Source organism: Pieris napi, chromosome Z (assembly GCF_905475465.1).
Source record: "Pieris napi chromosome Z, ilPieNapi1.2, whole genome shotgun sequence".
NCBI classification, from domain to species: Eukaryota; Metazoa; Arthropoda; class Insecta; order Lepidoptera; family Pieridae; genus Pieris; species Pieris napi.
The window spans coordinates 4871737-4899643 of NC_062259.1; the positions used below are offsets into that span (position 1 = coordinate 4871737).

General features: G+C 31.7%; 3 protein-coding genes across 8 annotated transcripts in view; 2 read left to right on the forward strand and 1 right to left on the reverse strand.

Annotated features, from left to right (window-relative positions):
* Positions 1-5179, forward strand: part of LOC125062481 (period circadian protein) — a 30827-nt gene extending 25648 nt beyond the window's left edge. For all 6 annotated transcript variants that reach the window (XM_047668459.1, XM_047668456.1, XM_047668455.1 and 3 more), the window contains 3 exons: positions 1010-1111; positions 2305-2448; positions 3705-5179. In XM_047668459.1, the coding sequence (XP_047524415.1) occupies positions 1010-1111; positions 2305-2448; positions 3705-3803 (345 nt within the window). In that variant the 3' untranslated portion in view covers positions 3804-5179. The remainder of the gene's footprint in view (positions 1-1009; positions 1112-2304; positions 2449-3704) is intronic.
* Positions 5180-7567: 2388 nt separating this feature from the next.
* Positions 7568-22835, forward strand: LOC125062482 (protein grindelwald). The gene is made up of 5 exons (XM_047668462.1): positions 7568-7714; positions 14479-14687; positions 17813-17878; positions 19140-19273; positions 19388-22835. The coding sequence occupies exons 2-5, from the start codon at positions 14486-14488 to the stop codon at positions 19691-19693; spliced, it is 708 nt and encodes a 235-aa protein (XP_047524418.1). The 5' UTR covers positions 7568-7714; positions 14479-14485; the 3' UTR covers positions 19694-22835.
* Positions 22836-25727: 2892 nt separating this feature from the next.
* On the reverse strand, positions 25728-27630 carry LOC125062483 (protein TRACHEARY ELEMENT DIFFERENTIATION-RELATED 7A-like). Its single transcript, XM_047668464.1, has 2 exons — positions 27537-27630; positions 25728-26708 (listed from the first exon to the last, which is right to left on the reverse strand). The coding sequence occupies exons 1-2, from the start codon at positions 27552-27554 to the stop codon at positions 26094-26096; spliced, it is 633 nt and encodes a 210-aa protein (XP_047524420.1). The 5' UTR covers positions 27555-27630; the 3' UTR covers positions 25728-26093.
* Positions 27631-27907: the final 277 nt, after the last annotated feature.

Sequence of the window (27907 nt, forward strand, 5' to 3'; positions counted from 1 at the left end):
GAAGCTCGGCATATGCACGAATATGCTTAAAGGCCGATTTACATTATCTTAGGGTTTAGGAGAGTGCTTTAGTACAACTTGAAAGGCAAGGCATGTCGTATGTTCGTCATTATGGTACAGCAGATTTGTTCATCACATTTAATCCGCAATGGATAGAAATCAAGCAGGAGTTATTCCCTGGCCAATCACCCATTGATCGTTATGATATTACAGCCAGAGTCTTTAGACAAAAGTTGAAATCATAATGGATTTCATCGTAATACATTACGTGTTTGGTGAGACACGCTGCTGGATGTATTCTGTGGAGTGGCAGAAACGAGGATTGCCACATGCACACATTTTGATTTGGTTGGTTGAAAAGATAAGGCCAAATGAAGTTAATGCAGTGATATCAGCTGAAATCCCTAATGTTCAAGTAGATCCGGATAGGATGGCATAAGTTAGTTATCAAAAACATGATACGTGGTCCCATCAAAATTCACCGTATATGATGGATGGTAAATCTTCAAAACGATATCCACGGACATTAATATTGGAAACAATTACTGGTAATGACGGTTATCCATTTTATCGTCGCCGATTGACAGCAGACAATGGAAAATCAACAATTGTCAAACTTGCACTCGCTTCGTCGGGAATCACAGCAACTTTGCTTGAAGGTGGTCGAACAGCCCATTCAGCACTAAAATTGCCTTTAAGTGTGACGGTTCTGTTCAGGAGAATTTTTAGCCACGACTATTAAATACGTAGGAACAAAAAACTGCCACATTACAAATCTTTTTGACAGGACGAAGTCTGTCGGGTCCGCTATGTATATGTATAAAATTAATATATTTTTGACAGTATTTGTTGCACATATGTACGTGCATTGTTTTGCCCTACTTGACTTAATTGGTATATTGCAATTGTGTTTTTTTAAAAAGCTAGTATAGTTTTTTTTTAAAGAAAATTAATGTTTTTCTTTAAAATACTTATCTGTTTAAAAATTATAACTTGTTGTTTGATTTAGGTGTGTGTGACGTCTGAACTTATTTACCAATACCAAATGCTACCTAAAAATATCAATGAAGTGCTGTCACGTGACCAAGAGCTATTGCAAACTATAGAACAGGTAATTATTGTATATTGTATTGACTATTGCGCTTCGATGAAAAGCTTCAAGTATAAAAATTACTTATGATCAAAAAATTCTCATGAAAATCATGTGACACGGCCTTGTTTCACCGGTTTTTAATAGAAAAATCTGTTATTAAACAGCAGAAGGATGTTAGAAATTCGACGCGAAATTGTTTTATCTGAAAATCATAAATTATTTAAAATTTGTATCAAACTCAAAGTCAACATCATTTATTCATTTAGTCACTAAAGTCACTAAACATATTAAATACTAAATGTTTCTAATTTTACATTTACTGCCAGTTCTCAAATCAAGGGCGTAGAACGGGAGAGAAGAACTGGCAATAAACTCTCCGCCACTCTTTAAACGCCAAGTTTTTACACGCTTTATATTAGCTTCACCTGTATGTATCCGACTCCTTCGGACTCGATTTTGACCCACTTTTAACGGACAGATTTAATTCAAACTTTGCGCACCTGTCAAAGATCGATGACAAAGCAATAATCCGAAGAAAAAAAATAAAAACAATTTAACTAAAAAATAAATAATAGTTTAAAAAAACTAGAACACACGCTTTTAAAGCACATCAAACTAAAAAGTGAAAAATAATTGCTTGGGTTGCTCGATAGACGAAAAATATGGCACAGAGTGCCCCACGCTTTTTCACAATAATACCAGTATTTTTTGTTCTTTACCATTTTCAGCCTAAATTAGGAATTTTTGTTTTACACAATGTTTGTAAGGAGCTGCAACCATTACCATGTTCAACATGACATCTTAAGTATTGAATAGTTAATTAATAATAATAAAAACTAAGATTTGTCCTCTATCAGCATTAGGATTAAATAAAAGCACGCACTTACATTCTCGTGGGAAAAACACGCAAGTCAATAAGATCCTTATCTGCTAAATGACTTCTTCGAAACCTGATCTTCAAGAATGGTTCCGATTCGATCATCAATAGTCCAGGAGGGATAACCTTCTCTTAGAATATATAGAGCCACCAGCTTCTTGCTTACTTAAGGGCAGAAGCAAACGTTCTATATACTTAGAGCTGAAGGATCACCTAACGTACATCGCGCCCCTTGGACACTCACTCTGCCAGCGTGCGAATGCGTGTTCGGCCCTTTTAGAATCGGTAGGCTTCTTTTAAATTCTTCAATTAAAAGGGATTTCTCATTTTTCAGCCTTCATTAGTGAACGACCAATTGGGGCAGTTATATATAGATCTTCAGCTTGAGGGTGTTGAGACAAGGCTGACTTTAGAGGAAGGCATTACGAGTTCAAGCAGCTCTGGCGAAGATAACTTCGTTCGAAAGACTAAAGTACAGGTAAAATTCTTTTACCTATATATTTTTTTTATGTGGTATATTGGTACCTTGTTTAACACAGGTGGGCTGAAAATTTTGTAGGGTTTATTTTTTTAAATAGAATTTGATTTGATTATTCGATATAGTTACAAGAGCGATATAACGATTATATAGCTCATACAATTTTTAGATATAATTTCTGTAGTACAATTTGTCTCTATCCTCAAAATAGGCTTCATTAACCAAGTGGTTTGCTAAAAATAATAAAAAAGTTGAGAAGGCTCAACTGTTGATTTTGCTGGTCCAGGTTTATTTCGCCAAAAAACAATGCTTTAATAACACACGAAATTCCTTTTTATCCATTTTTTTACACAAATATAGTTCCTTCACTCAAAATACTATATCTCACAAATAGTACGACAGTTGTCAAATTTATACACGTGTCTTTTGAAGGAAAGGCGAACTAAAAATCATATTAATTTAGTACTAGTAGCGCTATCTATGCGTTAGCCTTCAAACTTTTCAGCCCACCTTATAGTATGCCAACACAGTTTAATATAAGGTACAACTTTTTTGTTTAAATACCGACAAAAACATTGTGTGTGTGCTGTAGTTTTGTTTACTTATTTTTTCTATTTCTTCAAACGCCCGTAGTTCAACGTAGTGTTTCCATGTTTATATAATATTAGTAGACTCGGCCAAGCATTGCTGTGGCTAAGGTTGTTGTTATATTACATAGTAGTAAACTATTCAAGGGAAACGGTAGGAGAACACCAGTCATGGGGACCACCATGCTTTTTTAGTTGTTATGCCATTAAATTGTAGCTTTAATGTGGAACGTTGGTTTAGGAGTCCATAGCGGACAAACAACGTGACACGTAATTTATATAATATATTAAGATGATTCAATCGTTTGATAAGATAAGCAACCTCATTAATTTAATATTTCTTAATAGAATATAACTCAAAAATTGTATATGAACGATTGAAAGAACAATAAAAACATTATTTTTAATCATAACATTTGAATGCTACTACTAGATGAACATCATTATGTCTTAATAGACTAATAGCTGATTAGTCGTCTGACATAAACGATTTGAATGGCGTTTTCCTTCACTCTAAAAGTGTTAGATAGGTCTTCTTGCGGGGCTGATCGCACGCTAAATCCAGTGATAAAGTAGCTGGATGAGTTCATCGGGCTACTTTATCATATAACAGAACACACTGCTCTTCTCAGTTTTAATAAATATGCTTGTATGTCAAAAAATTCTCAGGTGCGCCGACGTAAACGTGAATATAGCAAGCTGGTCATGATATACGAAGAGGATGCACCTCTTCCATCTCCAGATGAAGCAGCGAGTCCCACATCATAATACGTCTGAACCCTAAATTTCTCAAGTCTAGATATTAAGGAAATAAGTACTCAAAATGTCTAATTGTAACACGTTATCCAATGAAGTCTCTAAAACTGTGCCCATTGATGCCGTATACGTGAAGGTAAACATATTCGAGAAATTAATGCAACTTTAAAAAAAACACAAAAAAAAAAACGCCTAATACATGCAACCGTGACCATGCTCGACCTAAACATTAAACACTGTTTGATTCAGTTAAATCAATGGAATATATGTTTTAAAGTATGGAATTCGTATCAACGTATTCGCACGTTGTACGTTACTGACGAACTCAGTGCGTGATTCAAAGGTCTCTTTTCAGAACACTTCAATTGGACAACGTTATCGTTTATAGTGATGTAAGGATATAAACCTAATGTTTTATAAATGCCGTTATTTAACGAACAATATATTATTATATAATTATCTTTCAAAATCGTATATAGATGCTGTCTTGTTAGGATGAGAATTTTATCTCAATTTTATTGAGGCGAAACCTGTCACTACCACCAAAATTATATATAAAATTTAAAGATTTTAACCGTTTAACGGTTTTAGTTAGTTAATTTTAGCCTAAATAAAGTTTCGGTGGTTCGTGTTTTGACTTCTGAATAAACAGCAATCAGAACACCTTCCGGAAACTGGGCGTATAATTAATACAATCGTATAATGATCGACTAAAATGAAAACTCTTTCACTACGTCAAGAATGTAGTGATAAAATATAGTACAAAGGTTATTTCTTTTGTTAGTACTAATTGATGTCTAAAATTAAACTTATGATAGTATATTAAACATAATATAGATTATACAAAATAAAAGATTCTACCAGATATTTGGTCTTTGCTCCATCTCGGAAATGAATTGTTTAGATGGTCTAAGATCCCGATATATAACGACCTTCACCGAGATGCTTATTTAATGAAACGTATTTTATATTTAATTTAATATGTCAATAAATATAATCCATATGGGTTGCCTAGCAAATTTCAGTCCAGAGTATTTTAATTAATATTATTCACTTTAGACGAACGCAGATCCGATTCCAATTAAAATTCTTATTCATACATTTTGTATTTTCCGCTTAGTTAGGTTAGGTTAGGTAAATATTGATCGGACATAGATAGATACCATATACATAGAAATAATATTAAAATATGTTTTTCGTCTAAAGCGAATAGGCTACCTATGTAATGTCGAAAACGTGAGAAGTGAATGATTAAAGTATGGGAGCTTATATATTTTTATGAAAAAATATATTACATATTTACATAAAATCAGATATATTTTATTTAATAATAGGAACAAAGTCAAATTATTTATATACAAAGGTGATATGAATCAAATATATTTTATACATAACATATAATTCTGTTAATAATAATGATAAAATGTTACTAAATTCACATTAATTTAATTGTTTTGGTTTGTATGAAATATATTTTTTAGTTATTAATCTGTTAATACACTATTATAACGGCACTACTCTATTTGACAAGGTTTTAGAAACAATACAGGTTTTTAAAATCTTTAATTATGGGTTTTTTTGATAAATCAATGATTATTTTCAAGACATTTTACTCCATAACGCTTTTGAAGCCGTTGTTGTTCAGATCTCAATAACACTTTATTTTTCATATTGTCATATAGCCTATAACTTTTAATGATATATTTAAATGTTGAATTAAAATATATTTTACGTTTGATAATTTATAAAATGTTCTGGTATTCGTTATTGTATTTTTAGATTTTTTTAATTTTATATCGTACTTTTTATGTTTGTGGAAAATTATTTAAAGGTATCTGTAAATTTATGTGTAAAATTTTAAATTGTATACAGTCGTAGTCAGATTGTGTACTTATCAGTGTACACTACTTTATTATAAATATAATTTAATGTTGAAGAAATATGAATAAAAATAATAATTTCATGTGTCTTTTTTATTTTATAAACTTCTAGAAGTACCAATCACAAACTACACCATTATTTTTTCCTTACGATAGTCAGGTTTGTTAGTAGTTACGGACCCGAACGACGTGGACAGATAGACAACATTGTCAAACTTAAAAATAATAAAAAGATCTCCTAACTGTAAATCTTAAGCATTCTCAAATCCACTTGAAAACAAAAATTCATTAAATTTATACCAGAAGTTTAAGAGCTTATTAAGATATCCAAATGTGCAACAATTATGGCTAACTTTTTTTAAAGTGAATATTCTTTAGACGCATTAGAGGGTTAAACTTACGGAGCATCACGAAGATGGGCAGCATTTTTGTCGAAGAAAAGGGAGAGACCGATTGAGAGAGAGTGAGAAGGTTGAAATTACCTAATAGAAATTCTATTTTTAAAATTTCGTAAAGAGAATTTATGAAATATTAGTATTTTAATATTTTCATGACAATTAAATTCCTTGAATTCCTAACATATCTTCCTTTTTCCTTCCCTCTAAGTCTCGGAAAAGTTTTAGATTTGTATAAATATGAACAAGAGTTAAAAATTAGTTTGCCAAAGAAGTTTCACTTCTGACATGTGTACTTTGTTGCCTACAACGCACTTTTTTTTCAATTAAAGTAATACGCATTGAATCAGTTTTTTAGATTAAGTTGATCATATTGTTGTCAATTTATTTGAATATTTATACATCAGAGAATATATCACGATTACAATTTATTTCTCATTGTAGTCGTTTTCATAAAGATCTAAGTTTCCAACCAATTTTTTATAATTTCAATAATAATAATAACTATATAGGTATTACAAGTATTATTATTGTATCTATTGGTACTTTGATTTACATTTTTATTATACTATATTTAATTAGTATTTTTTCGAATGTGACATTTTTGTAATTATTTCACGAATTATTTCGGAGCATAAAAGATACGCCTGATGGAAAATTATTCTTATTTAGTATTGCAATTGGTAGACCGGGGAAGCTGAATGAACGGATTGATTTCATGAAACCACGATTTTGTCAGGACTATAAATAGCACATGTAACATATCCTTAAATGAAATAAAAAATTAGTAAATAAATTGAAATGTGTCATACATTTTCACTAAGAGATGTATTCAAAAATTTATAATGTTTTTCTTTATTACAAAATCGAACTTAGTGCCTGATAATTTGACCTAAAAATAATTACAATAGGAAAAAATATATATTGTGAGATTTATAAAGGATTTATAAGACTCCAGTTTACATTTTATTTTAAACTGGAGTTGCCGATAAAGATCTTAGATTGTGGAACGTTTTTCCTAAAATATCTAATTATATATTATAACATATCTACATATGTATGTAAAAGACCTTTCCCGAAACGCAAACAGTTGGTGAACTACTAACTTTATAATGTATATTCCGTCTCCTTGAGATCTCTTGGACTGGTTTAATTCTGTTATAGTTACTATTTTATAATATTTGTACCTAAATATTCACACAATTCCACCTTAACCATTCCTTAAATTATTTGTTTACCACAAAATTAATTTTTATATTAAAAGAATCAGGCGTTATATTTAAACCATTTCTTGGATGAAATTTTAATAAGTTTATACAATTTAGTACCAGACGGAATGGTTTTTATTTTAAACTTTTAGTTTTTTCTATTTGTATTAATCATCACATAAAAATGCAGTAATTTTCTGTTTAATACGTGATGTGACCACACATACGCATTAAAGGCCCCGTAAACAATGTAACAACATTCACGCACACCAACGTAGAACCAATACGACGGCAATGTTACCTGCGCAAGAGTCGCATTCCGTTTCCCACCTCCGCGCGTATTCATCGAGGCTGTTAAAGGCTTCGATATTCAAGTATTTTTTAGAAAGTGACCTTAGTGCGTGTGTTTCGTTTTGATACCGACATGACAACCAACTAGTGTAAGTATTATATTACATATTAAAACAAATATAATATATAAGTACTATATTGTTAATATACATACGATGATTAAACCTTCGTGCTTATCGTCTCAAACAATACCTCATTATCTAGAAAAAATACAGCCTTTTGCAACGTAATACAGGTAGGTACAAATTTCGGATTTTCATTTTCCATATCCACGGACGTTTCATAATCATAAGATCGGATCACGTGATCATTTGCTTAGCGAAGTGTGATTAATCTAACAGTTTTTCCCAACATATTTTTCCGATGACTAAATGAAGCGTAGCTTATAAACCTTCAAGGCTTAGTCAAAAGTGCGCAGTGTGAAGATAATTCCCAAATTGTATTGTTATATATATATAACAACATATAACATACAGGTGACGCCTATCTTTCCTGTCCGTTAAAATTTCTTTAAATACAGATAATCACTATTTTCGTGGTTTGTGGATTGGAGTAATTCTCCTGCTATGATTCCTGCCTTCATATTTGTATTATTATACGCACTTGCGAGCCCTCTGCTGCCGCTGATGAGCCACCTGCTCGTGTTTTTTTTATACATATGTAACTGGGGGCAACTGTTGCATAATTTTTTTTTAAATATTTATTAAGGAGCTGTACATCATTACTTTTATTTTGTTTGTGTTTTATGATTTAAAAAATACGAAACAATACCGAACATTAGATTAATATCTAGCGCCTCAGAACAAACTATTGATGAAGATATCACAAAATCGGAACGAAATCCACGCGGTTAAATATTAATATATTGAGAAATTTTGTGTAAAGTTCTATTGAACATATAATTACCTACTATAATTGCTCATTAACACATGCGTCGTAATTACTAAAGTACCTACCTGTTATTCGTAATGACAGATGGGTTTTAATGACACTGATAAGGAGTGTCTGTAAACAGGTTGCTTAAGTGTAATGTGTTGAATGTTAGAACAATGTATGCAATATTATTTAGAGTGATTTCAAGCGAACAGTACTTTATTAAGAGTTTTCCATATTGAGAACGTTCACGGAAAAACGTAACCATTAAATGTGAATAGTTTCACAAACACAGCAATAGTTTCCAAGTAATCTGTTTTAAAGAAAGAAAAAATATTTGTATATTGAAGTGTGAAAAAAGCAAATATATAAAGTATACAGCTGCAATAACTAAGTCATTGCTACCAAGTGTAGCTGCAGCGTATCCATTAGTAAAAGAAATAGAACCATCCCGTCTGGTAACACAGATATTGACAGGTCTGGGTGGATTTTCATCGTATTTTCACAGACTTAAAGTTAAACAAAACGCAGCCTGTCCTTACAACAATGCAGCTGAAGAGGCGATATTGCATGTCCTGATTGACTGTCCAATGTATGGCTACGTAAGGTACAACACTGAAAAAATTAAACGATTAAACACACCAGAAACAAACTGTAAATAAGAAACGTGGAACAAATTTAAGAGGCGCTTTCCTAAAATTTGCTGTAAATATAATACAAAAAGTTATTAACAGAAAGTGATAAGAAATATAAAAATTAGGCCCAACATAGCAAATTTTCTGCCATCTGATTGTCTAGATATTCAGATTTTAAAATATTTTGGAAATAAATATATGTGTTACTTGGGTAATTTGGGTGAACGAAATTTGGAAATAGCTCCAGAAATTTTTAGTTTATTCATTACAAATATACAAATCTTTTCATTTAAAAATTATCCGTGGGCGTTTTATCAGGAAAACATTAATTTTCATTAATTAAGAGCAGAGGACCTTTATAGAGTTCAGAGAAATTGAATTGTTTATGAAATACCTGACTCTAGTTGTCAATAAAGCCTTATTCATGGATTTAATTAATATTAACTACCTTCATTTGTTGCTTCTAATTATTCCGTATTGATAAACAAATAGCGAAAATCTTATCAATTCTATTTTCAAAACAAAATTATAAACAAACATTAACCGACCATTCAATTGTTAACGTGAAAGTGGGTATCTTACAATTCCGATACACATAAACAACGTAATACTGCCTCACACGGTACAATATCCGGTACAGAATGGTGTATTTCTATTGCATCCGGCGAACGCGAAAATTTTAAGACTTCACGCCTAAATTGATTTACCAAGTACATTGTACTCATATTAGCTTCCACTGTGATTTAGAGTGTACTCGTATGATGTATATAATAACCTTAATAGATGTATGTTTCTAAAAAAGATATAGTATATACTAACAATTGTAAAAACAATTCAGACTGGAATGAGTTCAGAACAAAACCAGTTTGTAACTGCACGATTTTGAACACACATTGAACGGTAGAGGCAGTCTTGTAGCTTTGGACCAACGTTGCGTCACTTGCATACTAATGAAAGGAAAACAATAAAATATGTGACTATCATTCACAATATTATATTAGCCTCTTGTTCTGTTTTCCTTCGTGTGTCATCCTCAAATCTCATTTCACATTGTTAAAGTAACTTTTTGTAGGAAGTCTTACAAGTGCCCCATGGGGCGAATGGCAGATGTTCAAACATTTTAGTTTATGTTTTATTCGTCGTTTCACTTCACAGACATGTAGGTGGTTAGCTTTCTGAACATTTCAATCACAAACAATTATTATCGATAAAATGAGGCGTTGGGGGCCTCATAGCCTAGCGGTCTTATTAAGTGGCAGCTAGGTGAGGGGTACCGGGTTCGATTCCCGGTTCGAGGGCAAGTTTTAATTTAATTTAAATTTGTTCTCGGCCTTTGGGAGGGTTGTGCGGTACCGGGCGAGTGCTTTAACCGTACATGGAGGACACGGTCGAATTTCTAAAGACAAGCACGAATTATAAAAATCCTATACTTGACGCTGGCTAATGCACAAATCGTGCCAGAGCCATAAAAAAAAAGATGAGGCGTCAACCTCAGGGTTAAAAACATATGTATATGTAAGCAACTAAAGAGACGGCATACTAAGATATTACTTAATATTATTTGACTATGGTTTCCAAGAAAAGTGTATGTCAACGAGACAAAAGTAAGAACTCCCATAATCTTATCTAAAAATTTATATAAACAATATGCAGTCTATGATAAGTGGCAACAAAGACCCAATTTCACTTATAACAACACTTTGATCGTCACACCTGCTTGGTACATTAACCATACCTTAATTGAAATATGTTTGGCCATCCTAATCTAGGTATTTATATTGCATCATGCATGTGCCTTGATTCAAGGTCTATATGGTTATAGTAACATCTATTTGAGGTAAATGCGTTTCATTCGTGTCTTTAACATCAGTGTCGTATGTTTAGTTATTTCGAATTTCTAAATGCGCTCCAAAATATCTCTTGCCCGAACGAGAAACTTTTATCATTTCCTGTCTTGTTCTACTTTCTGACAGTTCCTACTTCACAATAATATATGAATTTACCTGATTTTTGTTATAGACGTTCTACATCTACGTTCTACCTATACTAAATCGATTCTTTTTAAAGATCGGCGCGACTAAGCTACGACTTACCCCGCTATGGGAACAACCTCAATCCCCTTCCTACAAAGGACGAATAGGGCTGTGAAATACCTTCTTAGCTTTCAATTAGAATATGAGCCTATTCCAATTTCCTAAATTAATATAATATAAAATTACTTAATGCTAATAATAGAAGGTAAGGTTTAATAATGAACCTTAAAAGAGAAAGAGAGAAATACATTTGAATAAATCCGATAAGCGTTATTATTACGATTTTATAGTTTAGTTGAATCCGTTGCTAGGCAACCAGTTGAACCTACAAAAGATCCTAGCGCTATGCTCCAGCTTTCAATTATGATTAAGAATATAATTTCGTTCGAATTAATGTTCCCTCCGTGAAAAATATTGTTTTTTAAATACGTTTGTTAAGTGCCATCATCAATAGCGGTTTTATCAGGAAATTTGTACTTGGTAAGTAACCTTCAGCAAATTTAACCTCCAAAGAGTAGAATATATTAAAAAAAATCCAATTAACCTATGCAACGTCATATATTTTTCATATATTAGGTCTTTAAAAATCTATTATATATTATCACTACGTGTTCGTGCGTGAAATCTTAAAATTCCACTTTTGCTGTTAGCCAAACATGAGTCATCACAAGACAAAAACATTTGCTCTCCGGTTCCTATTTAATATTTTTTACGAATAGCAATTTATTACTTTATTACAATTACGTCATTTGACAAAGCGTATTCTATTTTCAAAAGTTGGGTGTGTCGTCAAAAAAGGAACGGTGAGAAAGTTTCGGGACCAGGGACCCCTTTGTTGTAAGACAAATATGAACCTGTCGTCTCTATTTTGAAAAAAATACCTCGCCATTCCCTGCGTCTACCTGTGATCTCTGCATGTTACTTCAAGCATGACTCATACTGTGTAGTGACATGGCGCTTAGTCAAACAAGCTGACAGGTCCGTGAAGTATTAAAATACGGCTTTAAATATATATTAAGCTAATTAGTTCTAGACTATTTGAGCTAGGCTTTTTTTAATTTAATTATATTTTGGACATATTTAAATACCCAATGTTTTAGTTAGTTCAACTTATTACGCAAGTCGTGTAAATCTTAATATATATAAATTACGTGTCATGTTGTTTGTCCGCTATGGACTCCTAAACTACCGAACCGATATCAATCAAATTTGCACACCGTGTGTAGTTTGATCCAACTTAAAAGATAGGATAGCTTACATTTCAATTTATACCCGCAATATTATTTTATTGCAAAATATTTGTTTATTATTTGATAGTCACAATTCTAACAGATGGCGCTGTGTTGAAAGTACCAACGTTTCACATAAGCTATAATTTTATGGCATAACCACCAAAAAAACATGGTGGGTTGGTGTTCTCCTGCCGTTTCTCTTGAATAGTTTACTACTATGTAATATAGCAAAAATCTTAGCCACAGCAACGCTTGGCCGAGTCTACTAGTTACTTATAAAACAAGCGGTTTGGTTAGTATTTTGGCTACTCCCAGTTATACAGATGTACACAACTACAAAAGCAAATTATCTCACATGGACGTAGTCTTGTGAAAAATTATTTATAAATTACTTCGAAAAAATCTGGATACTATAAAATTCAAAGTATACTAAGTCCTGGAATTAAGCAGTGTTGCAGAGTGAAACCCAAGAAAATGTTCAAGCCCGTAAAAACACGAGTAGTCACGATCGTTGGGGGTTTTATTTCAACCTAGACGGGGTACCTAGATTTAATATAGACTACGTAAAGCTGCGGTTTTAACACTGTTTACACAATAAATTAGCTCAAAGCATTCAATACTATATTTATAAATGCATTTACAGTTATACACATTACTACGTACAAATAGAACGAAATGTGATTGGAGTTATTTTAGATTATAAAACAGGTTTTTTTATAAGATTATGTATATTTTATTCCAACATAAATATCCACGCACGCTTAAAATATATATGTTTTATTAACTGTGTTCACTTGCTCTAAAACACTATAGGTACTTATGATCCAGTGACGTTTCAATCCTATTTGGGGTCACAACTCACAGATTTTTTTTTAATGGGGGCAAACGGGCAGAAGGCTCACCTGATGTTAAGTGATACCGCCGCCCATGGACACTCTCAACGCCTGTGGGCTCGCGAGTGCGTACTACTGTTTCTTTGATTATTTTCTCTTTATAGATAGGTTCTAAACCTGACACAGATTTTTGGGTCTAAGACGTGGTTGATTCTTCACAACCATCCTGGCACTTGGCCTCAGAGCTGGGAATCGTGTGTTTTAGCCTTAGAGTCTAGGAAACTTTTAGAAATAGAAAATCAAATAAAAATAATAATTATTTGTAGCGTGTGTCCGGTGGTGTACTCTTGTGAGTTCATACGCCTTTGCGATGATTAAAACAAAGACGTGAAACATCAGCTTCACCCAAGGGAAATACGGAGTTTCATTCAATATTGAGTGGACTAAGAGAGCGATAACTACCTCCGTGGATAGTACGCTACACTTCGATTATATATTGACATATATATTGACTTGTTTGTTTTTCAAGACGAAATATCTCACGCAATATTTTATATGGGATGCGTAATGGAACCATTACACCATGGTCCGCATGGTCCGCTACGTACAAGGATCTTGTAAATAATAAAACTTGTTTTGAGAATTTCTTGTCAATTATTTTAATCCGTTCTACTCTTGACTTGAGAAACGTGTCTACATGTAAAATTAAAATCATTTGTTTTTTTAATGAAGTTTATTAATCATTATGTTACCTATATGATTATGATACATATATATTAGGAAAATTAGGTGAACTAAATTGCAGTCCATTCCTTACGTCCATCTTTCCTATTTTTCACATTTCGTGTAACATTATTTATTTATTGGGGCTAATAAAACACAATGTTAATTATATTATTAAAGCTTTATTAATAAATCTATACAACAATTGGTTAGAGTATTAGTTATGTTACTAGTATAAGTTCTAAAAGTTTTAAGGTAGATTTTAAGTTTTTGTACCCCTTTTAGGGTAAAAGTCTTTAATTTGTCGTCCTATACATCTCATTCCAGACTCTAATAAACAAATAAAGACAATTAAAATAAAACATAGTACTAGAAGACACAAAGCTTGCATGTGCTATCATGACTATGCGAAACATATAAGAACGGGACGAAAGACACACATTGAAAAAATCTCCTATATATATAGTAGCTGAAAACTATGCAACTACTTACACTATACTAATTAATAGAGCATTGGTTTTCAGTGTTAAAATGGCACAATTGGCTTGCATGCTCGCGATGGCCGGTGCAGCGTCAGCGCAACTCACGCTTGATGGCATCCGTTGCGGGCAGCTCACTTGTCAGTTTGACGAATATTGCTCACCGGAAACCAATAGATGTGCACCATGCGAAATTGTTTGCAACAAAACGCACCACAACTCCGACTCTGGACTTTGCATCAAGGAATGTCAAGGTATGGTTAAATAGATTATTTAATTATAAAACCGTAAAAAATTCTATGTATCACATTGCAGCCGTAGCAAGCTTAAATAAATTTACGATATAACACTGATTCTCGCAAGTTTAGACGAAGTTTGAAGTTTTATTGTTATAATGTGTTTATTAAAGTAGGAGAGAGTTTAATGTTAAATAAAAAAAAGGGAAATAATGTTAAATATGTTATTATTTAGCTGTTCTCTATGGTTTCTTTATAGATGACATATCATATGATGTCACAGCAGACATATTTAAAAGTAATACTTAATATTATAAATAAATATTAAGAGCATTTAACACCTTAATAATCGAGATCTGTTCATAGAAAGAGGGGCTATGAAGCAATACTAAAGTAAAAAAAACAGTTAATTTTTTTTGACATCAGTTGAAATATGTGTTTGGAGATATCATTGGCAGAAAAATGAGGACTTATTCAAGAAACGAATAACGTTTGTTTTATAGAAAACGAGAACATACATATAAAATACTGAGTACTCTATCAACCCAAAAGAACGGCTAACAATATTTATAAGGTTTTTACACTAGAACCTAAAGATATATAGTTCGCATAATGTTAATTACGTTACGCGAACAAGACTTAACGACTTTTCACGAAAGGACCGGATATTTAAGCTAGGAGGTAAAAGGATGACTAATATTTATCTACATTAATATTAATAAATGGATGCGATAGACACGCGATAATGAACTTAATCCCTTATAACTTAAGGTTGTATTTATCTTTTCTATTTAATTAGTAACAGGTTCTGTGACCACAAGCTTCGCATGCCGCCTACGTTGAATTTGTCTCATTCTAATAATATACACATCTCTTTCGTTCTCAAGTAGGAATGCATTTCAGGTCAAATACTTCAAGTTATTTTCTCGTTGAATTCAAATTTTAACGTACGATATTAAATTCTAAGGCTTATTTATAACAAAAGTAAACATTTATGATTCTTTTCATATTTGCTCAATTTACTAACCTTAAAAAGTCCTTCATATTTACTAAAACACATTTAAAGGTTAAGACGGCAACGTGATTTTAACGGGATTATTTTACCATTTTCAAAGAATTTTTAGTCTCTGGAATATTTATTATTAAATACCTTGGCGGGGAATTCGTTTTAAATGAGTTTTGGAGGCATGAAATTTTTTATAGCTTTTTCGAAAATTTTGATAGGTATGAATGTTAAATTCTAAATTTAAAATACACATTTAAATCTATAATTTACTTAGGTACTTTAGTGTTTAAAATATTTTACTATTGAATCAAATAAGCGGTTTAAAAGTGAGAGTGTAGAAACCAAGATTAATAGGTGCCAATTTTGCTATCTCTGACTGTGTAACGTTGTAGAACAGCGATGAAAAACGAATAAAATCAAAGAATGCAAGGTAAGCGTACCGACAGAAACGGCTCATTGGTAAGGGTTCAGAGTACCTGTGGCCGTCATGGTCTGCTGGGGGCAGGTTTTTACTCGCACATGCACATGATACATATAAGCAGTTCTTTTGTTGTGTGGGTTTGGCACAATGAAACTGTATACGTAGAAAATATTGCTACATTCCAGTACGCTATAATATGTTTGAACTCGCTAGTTTAAACATAATAGCGTAATAGCATCAGTATAATATTTTTATAAGTAGTTTAATTGATTTCATATATCAACACTATTATTCATTTATTAATTCTAATAAGATACCTGGTAAGCTGGTATAATATATGGATACGTAAGCTCAGAAAACTGAAACTTATGCCAACAAGTAATATATGAACTTATAATGAATCAATTAATAATATTTTTTTAATTCTGTGAACAATTAACACCTGTACGTAAGGTGAAGTCAAACATGCGTTCCGGTACGTTACGCCCAATTACGACGAAATGTAATTTCATCTGAACTCTATTGAGCCGTGTCAATTATTACTGTCATAATTATTTGGAACAACGTCATAAAACGAGTGCCTGACGATAATATAAAATAAAATGAAGCACCACAATTTATTTTTCCGTTATTTTTCTGAGAAATAAAACTTCGAAGGACAGAGGGCCTATACTATACTTCGCACGTTGTTGCTTCGTAAAAATTACAGCGAATAGTAGGTAAAGTATTTCTTATAAGACTTCTTTGCCAACTCTATTTTAATGATTTATACGTGTCATACCGACCTGTTGGGTAACGCTATCGTGTTTTAATGGAAATCTTACTATCTAAAGATTGTAATTATTTATTGCTAATTGAGCTTACTTGAAGTTTAAAGGCAATTTTTCAAATGCACCTTAGAGCTGGTTGTGGAACTAATGGCGCTACAACTCTTAGTTTGGCCCTTAGATTTCTGTGTCTATTTCATTAATTTTTTACTAATGGCAATGTGTGCATGTGTTAAATTCACACATAGACACGTTAAATCGTGATTCGAACGCACATCCTAAAATCATCATCTCTCCAGCTCTACACTCTTACCCGGTGCAATAAATATATTAAATTTATAGAAGTTTATATGTATCGCAAATAATGCTGAGCGCAAAATTTGAAGACGGCTGGACCAATTCGTGTATTTTTTTAAATTTATTCCTCGAATTCATTAATGTTCCTCTGAGAAAGGTTTTTATGAAGAGAAAAATACAAAATAAATTCAAATTTTATTTAGTACTTAGGTTTTTAATTCTGGAAAAGCGGACAATCTCTAGTTAGTACCTACCTGCTTAAATGGTAGTAGCCTAAGTAAAAAAATCCTATGAAGGCGAAACGAAGATCGCGGGGCAGCTTGTTTATAATAAACATGTATCGAATTTATTTTTACACAATTTGGGGTTGAAACCCTAAATTAGCCTCATCGAAAAAACGGTCCGGTTTGTTATTTTTCCAACCAACCCCGGAACGTGATACCAGGCTTAAGAGGTAGTTTACTCTTTAAATATCCGTGCAACATGTTTAACTAAGCAACCTGAGCCATAACCAATTTAGATAAGATAAAATAGACATAATATAACAGACTTTACTGCATTGCATTAAGATGCATTTTGCAGAGCACTACAGTATAAAATATACATTATCAGTTAATGAATAAAAAGTAATAGAAATATGTTGATTTTTAAGGATACCTCCTGGATTTGCGGTACATGCGACGGAGTGAGACCGCCTCTCCACCTTCTGACATGAACGGTATGTATTTTTAAATTGTTATCATACTTCTGCAAAATTGAATTGAATTCTGCAGAAAATAATTAAAATAACAATATGGACCTTTACTAATGTCTACCAATACATATTAACATAGCTTTGTTTGCTAGAATTCCTTTCAAATTTATTCGCCAACTTGCTAAAATTTGCAGCAATTTGATTATAATTTTCGTGTTACATGTTCGGAAGATTTTAATTACTGGTGACATTTGATGGTCTTTGTCATATGTTTTACTGATAATTACTGCTGATACGTGAATAAAGGTTTTAATTAAAGCCCTGAAAATGTAATGTTCTTCAAATTAATTATAGTTTATTCATAAAATAATATCAATTGGCGATGCATATATGCGATAAACGAAGAGAGCGTGAGTGAATTTTTTGGTTTGGATTTTGTTTTTGGAGTGGAGAAAACCAGCATTTAGTCCCAGAACTAAATTTCTACAGAATGTGTATAGCATGTGATTCAAAAATGTATTTAGCCCCGCCATTACGGCAATTACGGGACAATTTGAACTTTTCGGCAGTAGTAGTAATGAAACTGATCACATCACAGTCTACCGGCAATGAGCCGGTTTAAATTTTTATGTTACTATGTTAGCCCACGCAATTTTTTAGCTATAGCGATTTGTTGAATTAACATTTACGAATGTTGCGAATTTAATTTATTTTTTTTGCTTGCTTTGTCCAACAGCGAATTTTTGTTTCTTATATAGATCGGTTTAGCCGCGACGACGTCACCTTTGATCTAAACTCAAAATTTAGACCGACTATTTTTATCTCTACCATTTCACCTTCTCTTTTATTATTTTCTAACGTTTTTCTGAGATGTGAGTTAATATCTTGAATCTGTGGTTGTTGCTACTATTTAGCAAGTTTGTTCTAATACATTTCTAGATTAATTTTTCCATCACTATTTCTTTCGTATATATAGCATTGAAACACACTTTTTTAATTAATTAGCATATGCAAAAGTTATTGTAATGTATGTTTTTGTAATGTGCGTATTTATCTCTTAAACTATGGTTACTAAAAACCTAAAGCCGTCAAAGGACAATAGGTTTTAGTCCAGTATCTAAACTACCGTAATCGGTAGGCGAACGACTCATTTCATAGAACTTCTATTTCCAACCCAAAGATGGCGCCAGGTTTAAAATGGCAATATTAATTTTGCTATTATTATAATGTAACGGTTTGCATGTTATGTTAACTAATAAGATAATAATATAATTTATTTTCCTAGGTGTGCAACGACAGGCGCAAACTGCTTTAATTGTAAGCTGTGTTGCATTGGCTATGCTGCTGCTGGTTCTTATTATAATTTGCCGAGGTCGTCTTTCGTGGAGACACATAAAGCAAAAACTACAGCCTTCTAAGGTAAGAACGAACTACGTATAAAAGTTATATTTTACTCGTCTTATTAACTTTTATTCAGGTGATATCTAGATTAAAGTGTAAATAACATCACAAATGTATGACTTTTATTTTCAGAATCGCGTCAAGCAATACCCAACTGACTTAACACACCATAATCCACACGCAGAAATGCCGAAACCGAAACCAGACTTGAAATTGGAAATACGAAATCCTGAGCCTCCGAAACGACAACCTTTGAACGTAAGAGACTTGGACGCTAGAACTCAGACCGATAAGAGTCTGGGTGCTACGACTCCGAAGACCATGAGTACAGCGGTGAGCAATAGACACCCGGCGGAAGACACCACCCTTGACTTCTCGTACGATAATATGGGCATGAATGTAACCCCACCCGAGCAAGCAGCGACCCACAAATTCTGAAGACCGACCGTAAGCTTTGCTGAATCTATGGACAGATTATGATGAGAGTCAGTGAATTATCTAGTTCGTGTGTAATAGATTTCAAAAAAGAAATAATTTTAGAATCTCGGTAGTGACCTTGTAATTATCGAATTACGAAACTCGTTGGAAAAAGCTCTTCGGTAATTATTTGTTTTGTGAGATACTTTATCTAAGTAAATTTGATTAGTCATTTCGATTTCATCTGGAGTATTGTAGATGAAATGTTTCTTAAGTAATACCAAGAATTAATCAAATCAGATAGGATTTTAATGGCGTTTTTCAAGCTTCAGTTGCTTTCTCGGAATTCTCCCTTTGATTATGGATACAACTAAAGATGTCTTTCTAATTAATATTGATTATTTAAAAGGTACTTTTATTTGAAGATGAAAATTACACCCGTACACTTACAACTTACTTACACTGACAAACGTAAAAAGGTATTTATTGTGAATATATTCGGTATAAATTTAGGTTATCGCGGTTCGCGTGAACATATAATTTAATCACATTTCAATTTAGCGAATAAAGTTTACAATGTTAACAATATGTGTCTAATTTGCTATGAAATTGTAAACTATTATTGGTTTTGCACTCGTAAATTAACTTTTTGGAAATAGTAATTAAGTATTCAGAAAAACAAAATTGCCGATATTGATCGGCCATTGTATCTACAATTGTATAATAATATAATAAATAACATGTAACTTAAACATTATATATTAAATCTTATATAAAATAACAATTTTGATAATTATTATGATATGTTTTACATTTTGTACATAAAAAAATTAAATCTTTCGAATACAGTTTGAAGTAGAGCACAAAAAACTTTTTGACTAAAATAAAGTAAACGCTATTTGTTAGAAAGTAAGAAGTGCTTTAGGCAAAGCAGTGTAAAAATATGTTCCAATCTAATTAACTGAGAATTTAATCAAACCTTACACAATTTATTTTTATTATAAATTAAGAAAAAATATTAGCATTTTTAACATAACATCTCATGAGTCTTACTCTTATCGGTAAGAGTTTTTTAATTAAAGTTAATTCAAATTATGTATATAGATTTGAATAAAATTCCTATTTGAGTGGTGAATCAATTCAGATTAACAACTTCAATAGGATAATAATTTCTTGTGTTAATTAAACTAAAATTAAGATAATTACAATAATATTTGAATGCTTGTAATATGCAGAATTTCTAATATCGTGTATTCGAACAGCAATAATTATGTTACTTATGCGTTCAATGACGGGTGTTTTGGATTTCGGAAAATTGCCAGCGAATTAATTAAATGAAACGATCTGTTTATTTAACTAATAACCTAATGTAATCTATTTCAACATACAAAAATAAACTCATGATAAATGGGGAATTAGTTATTTGGTGTTTTCACGTCACCACTATTAGGAACACATTCCGCATATCGTTTTAATTTGTAATAAGTATATTTAGGCATTACTACATTGGCGTCAAAATACAAGGATTGATTTAAATATTCAAAACATTAGGCAATTTTAATTGAGTGTCTGCTCTATGGTTTACGTTTTTAATCTTATTAGTTGTAAGTGATATTATAGTATTTTCTATGATATGGAAAACTGGAATAACCCGTGACATATGTTACGGAGGCGGTAACGTCGTACAGTAGATTATTTTTTCATTTTCAATAGTACTTTGTGTGTAAGTGTAATCTTTTTATTTATTTTGTTTGTATTTATATATTGTATTAATAATTTATGTAAAACATAATGTTTTACATAATAATGAGATGTATGTAACTACCTAAGTTTTAATTTGTTTACAATTGGTGTTTTTTCATAGAATAATCCATGGGTGTTTAAAATTTTACTGTAGCTAGCAAACGTATACTTCAACAGAAGTTTTGTTATAAAAACGTATCCATAGAGTCAATACTCAGCACTATCTACTTAAGTCACATAATTTTCTATGCTGTAAAATATTGTCGAGTTTGACACAAATATAATATAGAAGGAAACGGTAGATTTTTATTTGGGAGAAGTGTTGTCTTGTGTTGTCTATGTCTTATTTGTGCATATCTGTATTCATCTGAAACTTTGTAAAATTGTTGTATCAGAATTTATGTTCTTTTTATTACTGTAATACAAAAAATTCAAAAATAAATACAAATCGTAAAATCCATAAACGGAAACACTACAAAAAGTTGTTAGTTTTCACGTATACCTTTCATAAATACCTGAATAAATTATATTTACATTTTCGGTAATAAATCCGATTTATATATAACATATTGCAATTGATTTGTATCGTTTCGTTGTTGTATGAAGGTCTTGTCTTAGGGTAAGAGAAGTCGAGACTTACTGAGAACTATGAATTCCGTATGTCAAGGAGTCAACGCGGTAAGTCTGGACTTTTATCCTGAGGCTAAGTTACGTAGACAAAAGACTTTCACACATGAGAATCGTATTTAAAGTTGTCTCCTGACATTAGCCTCGTTGTGTATATGTAGTGATGTCTTGTTGAATGTGTGTGTATGAAGAGTCAAATTGGTTTACATTCGGGCCGGGTTAAAAATGTAATTATGTTATGATATAATCAAAATATTATAAGATACATAGTTATTTTAAGGTTCTATATATTTTAATGACGCAGTATTTTTTAAAACAGAAATTTATTGAAGTCGTTGATCACGAATGTATTTTAATTTTGGTTCTATTTTTTTAAATATAATATTAGTTAAATTGGTTTTATATCAATGAGAAATTCGATAGGTAAGATTATTAAAATTCTTTTGATATAATTGTAACATCGATTTGGCCCGAATTTTGATTTATTTGCTTGATATATGGTCTGTTATACAACTATATTATGTATAGGTGTATCAATGTTAACTTATCATCATATTTTTAAATTTGTCGGTTTAAGTTTTACTCTAAAATTTATATCTACCCCTATTTCTGATTCAACTGGAGACATGTTATAACACTATGTCATCAAGCAAATAAATATATTTTCTTTAGTTATAGTTTATGATCGCATAAGTTTTAATTAATATATTTAACGGTTTTAATACGAACCGTCCATACGAAACATTCCAATAGTGTAAGTTCAATGACATTTTATTAGCATTCTAACTTTTTTTAGAATTAGTCCACTTTGGTAGGTAGGAAATCGTATTTAGACGTTTAAGAACTAGGCACGAGAGAAATAAAATAGCTCAAAAAATATATACAAGTAAGTATCCAAACACTACAATGATCACAATTAGATTTAAAAAATAAATGATAAGTCTTAACTATGTTAATCGTTTACAACTTTTGATCATCAATCAATTTTTTTTTATAAAGATCAATCTTTAGTCAGTAGGTGATGAAATAGTACAGGTACGCCTTCCAGCAGTGACAGCGATTCTGACTTTTAAATTGAGCCTCAGTACCGAATTTTGATGAAGATCAATAAAACTAGATTTCGCGTTAAAGCTTTAAAATAAAGTCGGAATCGGTGATGAAACTTAAAGAGTACCTGTTTAATATATATCTGCTAACACTATCCTAACCATTACAAATATTAGACGGAGTCCTATTTTATGTTAACCATTAAAGTGTTTGAGACAAATCTTTAATATTGTGTCAAAATAATTGTTGAAACTACTAACTTTTTATTCTTAATAATAACTTATAACTTATATAACTTTGTATCTGGAAAATTGCTTCCTTAAGTCCTTTGTAATATCACCCGTCTAAAGAATAAAGCTCAAATTAGTTTTAACCCTGAGTAGACAGTAATAACAAAGGTATTATAAAAACATTATTTCAATTATCTCTGACCTTTTCATACAGCAAAGTATCTGTTGAACGCCGAAGGCTAGTTCTACGGTTGCGCTTGCATTTAAAAAACTGTACATTTATAAATTAATTATATTTTTTTGCTGAATAAATCTGACGCGCACCTTTTTCTAAGTTATCTTTAGAATGGTTTATATAACAGTTATACTATATTACTGCGCAATTAAAAACAAAAATGATTTAGGATGACATTCAGAAACGAGACTTTGTGCTAAATGGTACTGCCGTGTGTCATAACGGATTGGATTTTGACATAACGAAGTTAGCACTATGTCTTGTTTCTGAATCTTATGGAGTACAGCTATAAAATTTGAGGAACTCTCTTAATATCAAGGGTTTATTATCAAATTCTAGCTTGTTCATAAAAGTACATGTGAAGTAGACATTCAATTAACAATATCCATAACGGTCTTTGAGAATTTTAAATAATTCATCGTTACAATTTCTTCGGAAGTAGCAATAAAAATAAGCTTTCTTCTGCCGTTTTTATACATAATATGCGTTACGAACGAACGTTATATAATCGAGTAAGCTCGTAATTTAAAACAACATTTATGTAATTAAACGTATCGATTGCCCTCAGTATATTCGATTTTAATGTTGTGGTTTTAAATTAAATTTGGTTCAGTCGCCGATTGGATGGCTTCGTCGTGGCGAGCATTGCGGAGTAAATTACTTTTATACACAAAAATATAACGCGTCATTGCAAATGCAATCAAGTAATTAAATTTGTCGGAAATGAGGCACTTCATGTGTTTATAGACTTTATTCATTTGTTTGACTTTATACAATGTTTTTCCTATCGAGTGCGTTATGCTAATGGTAATCTACTATAGAAAAGGCAGTCTAACATAGATCAATATAACATATTGTAGGATCTTCGTTAAAGTACCCCGTGTTTAAAACTTGGTAGACGTTAAATATGTTAGATAGGCTGAAATACAACGATTAATTCTGGATTTGATAGCAGTTAGCGAAATATTTACGATTTGTGTTTTATATGTATAAATTGTACATGTATATAGTAATATACAAGCTAAACAACCATTTGATACATATCTAACCTCCATCTTAAATAAACAGACCAAGTTCAGTAAGGTCAAAGATTTGTCTCAAACACTTTTATTATGAGCTAAATAATGAGCAAATAAAACATTTTTATGAAGTATTAACGATAGTAGCGCATTCAACCATTCTAAATATTTCACTTCAACATCAGAGAAGAGAACGGTTTTACACATTTTAGACTTTTATGATGTATCAATAAATTGTAGCGTAGGCCTAAAAAAAAATTATTTCTAGCGGAGGTTGGGTGCGAATATAATGATTATCTAGAACAGTATCTTAGTAATAAGGGTATTATAGGTTGTAGTATACACTCCATGGCAATATGGTACTTAATAATTAAGGATATTATATTAAATAATTTAGATTTTATAATACCATCATTCATAAAAACTAAAGAAATTACTTATAAAATTACACTGTTTTAACTAAAATGCACATGTTTCTCATAAGAACAGGCAAAGGTATAGTTAATATAGTGCAGTGTATTATGTTAAAAGTGTGTTGTGTATATGTGTTTAAATAATTAACGCTATGACTCCCGAATCGAAACCCCCTAACCAATAAAAATATTTAACTAGTTATTAAAACACTTCAAATGAACCATTGATCCAAATTTCTGATCAACTCAACAATAACTTACTATATTTTTTATCATAACTTCATTAATTGTATCAGTAATTTTACGTCAATATAAAAAATAATTAGTCTAAATGTTTGATTGATCATATACATCCGCCATTTTGTCACTCAATAGGTTATTTTAAAATTTTACATCCTCTCTCAACGCTGATATCGGCTTATTATTGAAACATATATTTAAATACTGTTTAATCTTTAAGTAAAGAGGCATCTATTGGTCAGAGGGTTTAATTATACATGAATAAGAGGCTTAATTTAATTTCAAATTTAATTACATTTTATAATACCTTGGTAATTTGTGACATTGGTTTTGTTTATTTTGATGATTGAGATACTTTTAAGATTGATTGATTGATTATTTTATTGTTCTTGATAAATGTTTATATAAAGACACATTAGTATAATTTTTTTAAACGATTTGTATTTTAAGTCACCGAATTACTTCGTACGTAGTACGTACTTTATTTAGAGTAGATTAAAAACTAGTTTGAATAAGATGTATATTTATGGAGCCCTCAGGAAATCCGTCCATTAGTTTAAGAGTAATTAATAAAAAATCTGGAGAGATAAGAATTGTAACTTTAGATATAAGTTAATTTAAATTTGTTTTTAATTGCTTAAATACTAGTTAATATGTTAAGTTTTAGCAGGCTTTCATAGAAAACCGAAATATAATCTGTCATATGGATTTTTATTAGTCATAACTCATTACATTTAAACTTAAGTACTTCATAATCTTGTATTTATAGGCCTCGGGGGCGAGAATGTAAAAACAAAAGACGAAACGCATCATGTACATTTCTGCCCCACGAACATTTTGTAACTGTTTATGGAATTAAACGTAAAATTAAACAATACATGTAGTTTTTTTTAAATCATAATAAAGTGCTTGCCTGTATTTTTTCAATCGTCTATATGTTCCACGGTTTGGATATTCGTCAAATCGGTCCAGTAATCTTTCTAATTTTCGCCTTATCATGTTGTTTTTGTGTTTTTCCAACATGTCAGCATAGGCGTCGGAGAATGGTAGTATGTTTATACCTCCATCTCTTGAAACGATTCCAGAAATACCGGGCACCATTCCAGCTTGAGGCTGCGGATAGAATGGAGCGGAATGGCTTGGAATCGGTGGGTAGTATAGATTTGGAACAATGGGTATCATTGGATTACTAGGCACTATAGGTACACCGTAAGGCAAAGGGGGAATGGGCAACGGAACAGGCATGGGAGGCACAAGAGGCAAAGGAACGGGCAGAGGTACCTGTATAGGAAGTTTTATATCGGGTTTATTTGGGGCTCGGTATTGACAATACTCTGGAATGTTTCTCGGATACCAATAAAGAGGATTGCAGGGGTCTTCACCAGGTTTTTCTTTAAAACGCTTCACGGCTAACGAATCCAAGTAGCTCTTTCCATCAATGGATCCTTCAGTGAGAGAGTTCAGCAATGATATGATTATTACCTGTAATGTATTAGAGTTATTAAACAATGTTATTTTACCAAAGCAAAACTGTCATATTGCCTCTGGTTTAAATGATTTTAAGCATCAGCCCTGCGATTCTGTAACTCACTTTTCGAACTCACACAGCGGTTTTCGCATCGGCGGTCGCTCTGAAATCAGTCGTGAAGCAGTCATTTTATGATTTGGCATTCTGATAAACAATAAACTACAAGCTCCCACCTTTTCAGAATGCCAAATCATAAAATGACTGCTTCACGACTGATTTCAGAGCGACCGCCGATGCGAAAACCGCTGTGTGAGTTCGAAAAGTGAGTTACAGAATCGCAGGGCAGTTAGAGTTTTATGAATGCTATTTGCGTTTAATTATAACCTTCAAAGTAGTACCATTTAAAATTGAATTATTAAAAATCTCCAAGACTTTAATTAAAAGCCGCTGAATGTAACGGAACAAGTTATTTTCTACATTCAATATTAATTAAAATACGCAATTAGCCCAGCTACAACGAAGCACTATTCTTATTACAGTTTTCTAATCAATGATTAACAACTTCATTAAATCAAATTATTATTATCTTTAAGTAAATTTGATTGCAAAAACGGTTACAACATGCAACGTAAAATATACTACGGGATATTAAAAACTGCTCCATTTTAGTTCAGATCTTTGTTTTGTCGAGTACTTTCCTTTACATCGTTTTAATGCGTAGACACATTAAGAAAAACGTACATTTTTAGTTTTTAGTTCATTTCAATATTTTTTTTAATTTACGAGCTTGTCTGCGACCTCAAGTACATACATTGCCAAATAAAAAATTAAATAAAAAGCACCTTCAATATAATAAACATGTTGCTCTGAATGAATTGGACGAAGTTTGATCGAGGCTGTAATTTTTAACTGAAATTTCTCACTGTGTCCTTCTTAACAATGGCAGGACGTTTTTGTATGTACAATAAGGTTGGTCATTGTTTTCAGCGAACAATAGGAGGAGAAAATACGCATTTTTTTGGCTTTATTTCTATTTTGATGGATAACCATGGAAATGAAGCTGCTTAAACATTTATTTTAAGCTAGGACCACGTGCTGACTCTCTTTATTGTTTTGCTTTGATCATGTTTTCGATTCTAATATTCTAACCGTTAATAAGTTAATCTAAGTTGAGAACTGTTGTTTTATTATTATATGTTGATATGGTATTTAT

Excerpts from the sequence above, each read along its gene's own strand:
- LOC125062482 (XM_047668462.1), top strand. The coding sequence starts at position 14,486 with ATGGCACAATTGGCTTGCATGCTCGCGATGGCCGGTGCAGCGTCAGCG. Across the intron at positions 14,688-17,812 it reads TTGCATCAAGGAATGTCAAG|GATACCTCCTGGATTTGCGG; the intron begins GTATGGTTAAAT and ends TTGATTTTTAAG. Across the intron at positions 17,879-19,139 it reads TCCACCTTCTGACATGAACG|GTGTGCAACGACAGGCGCAA; the intron begins GTATGTATTTTT and ends TTATTTTCCTAG.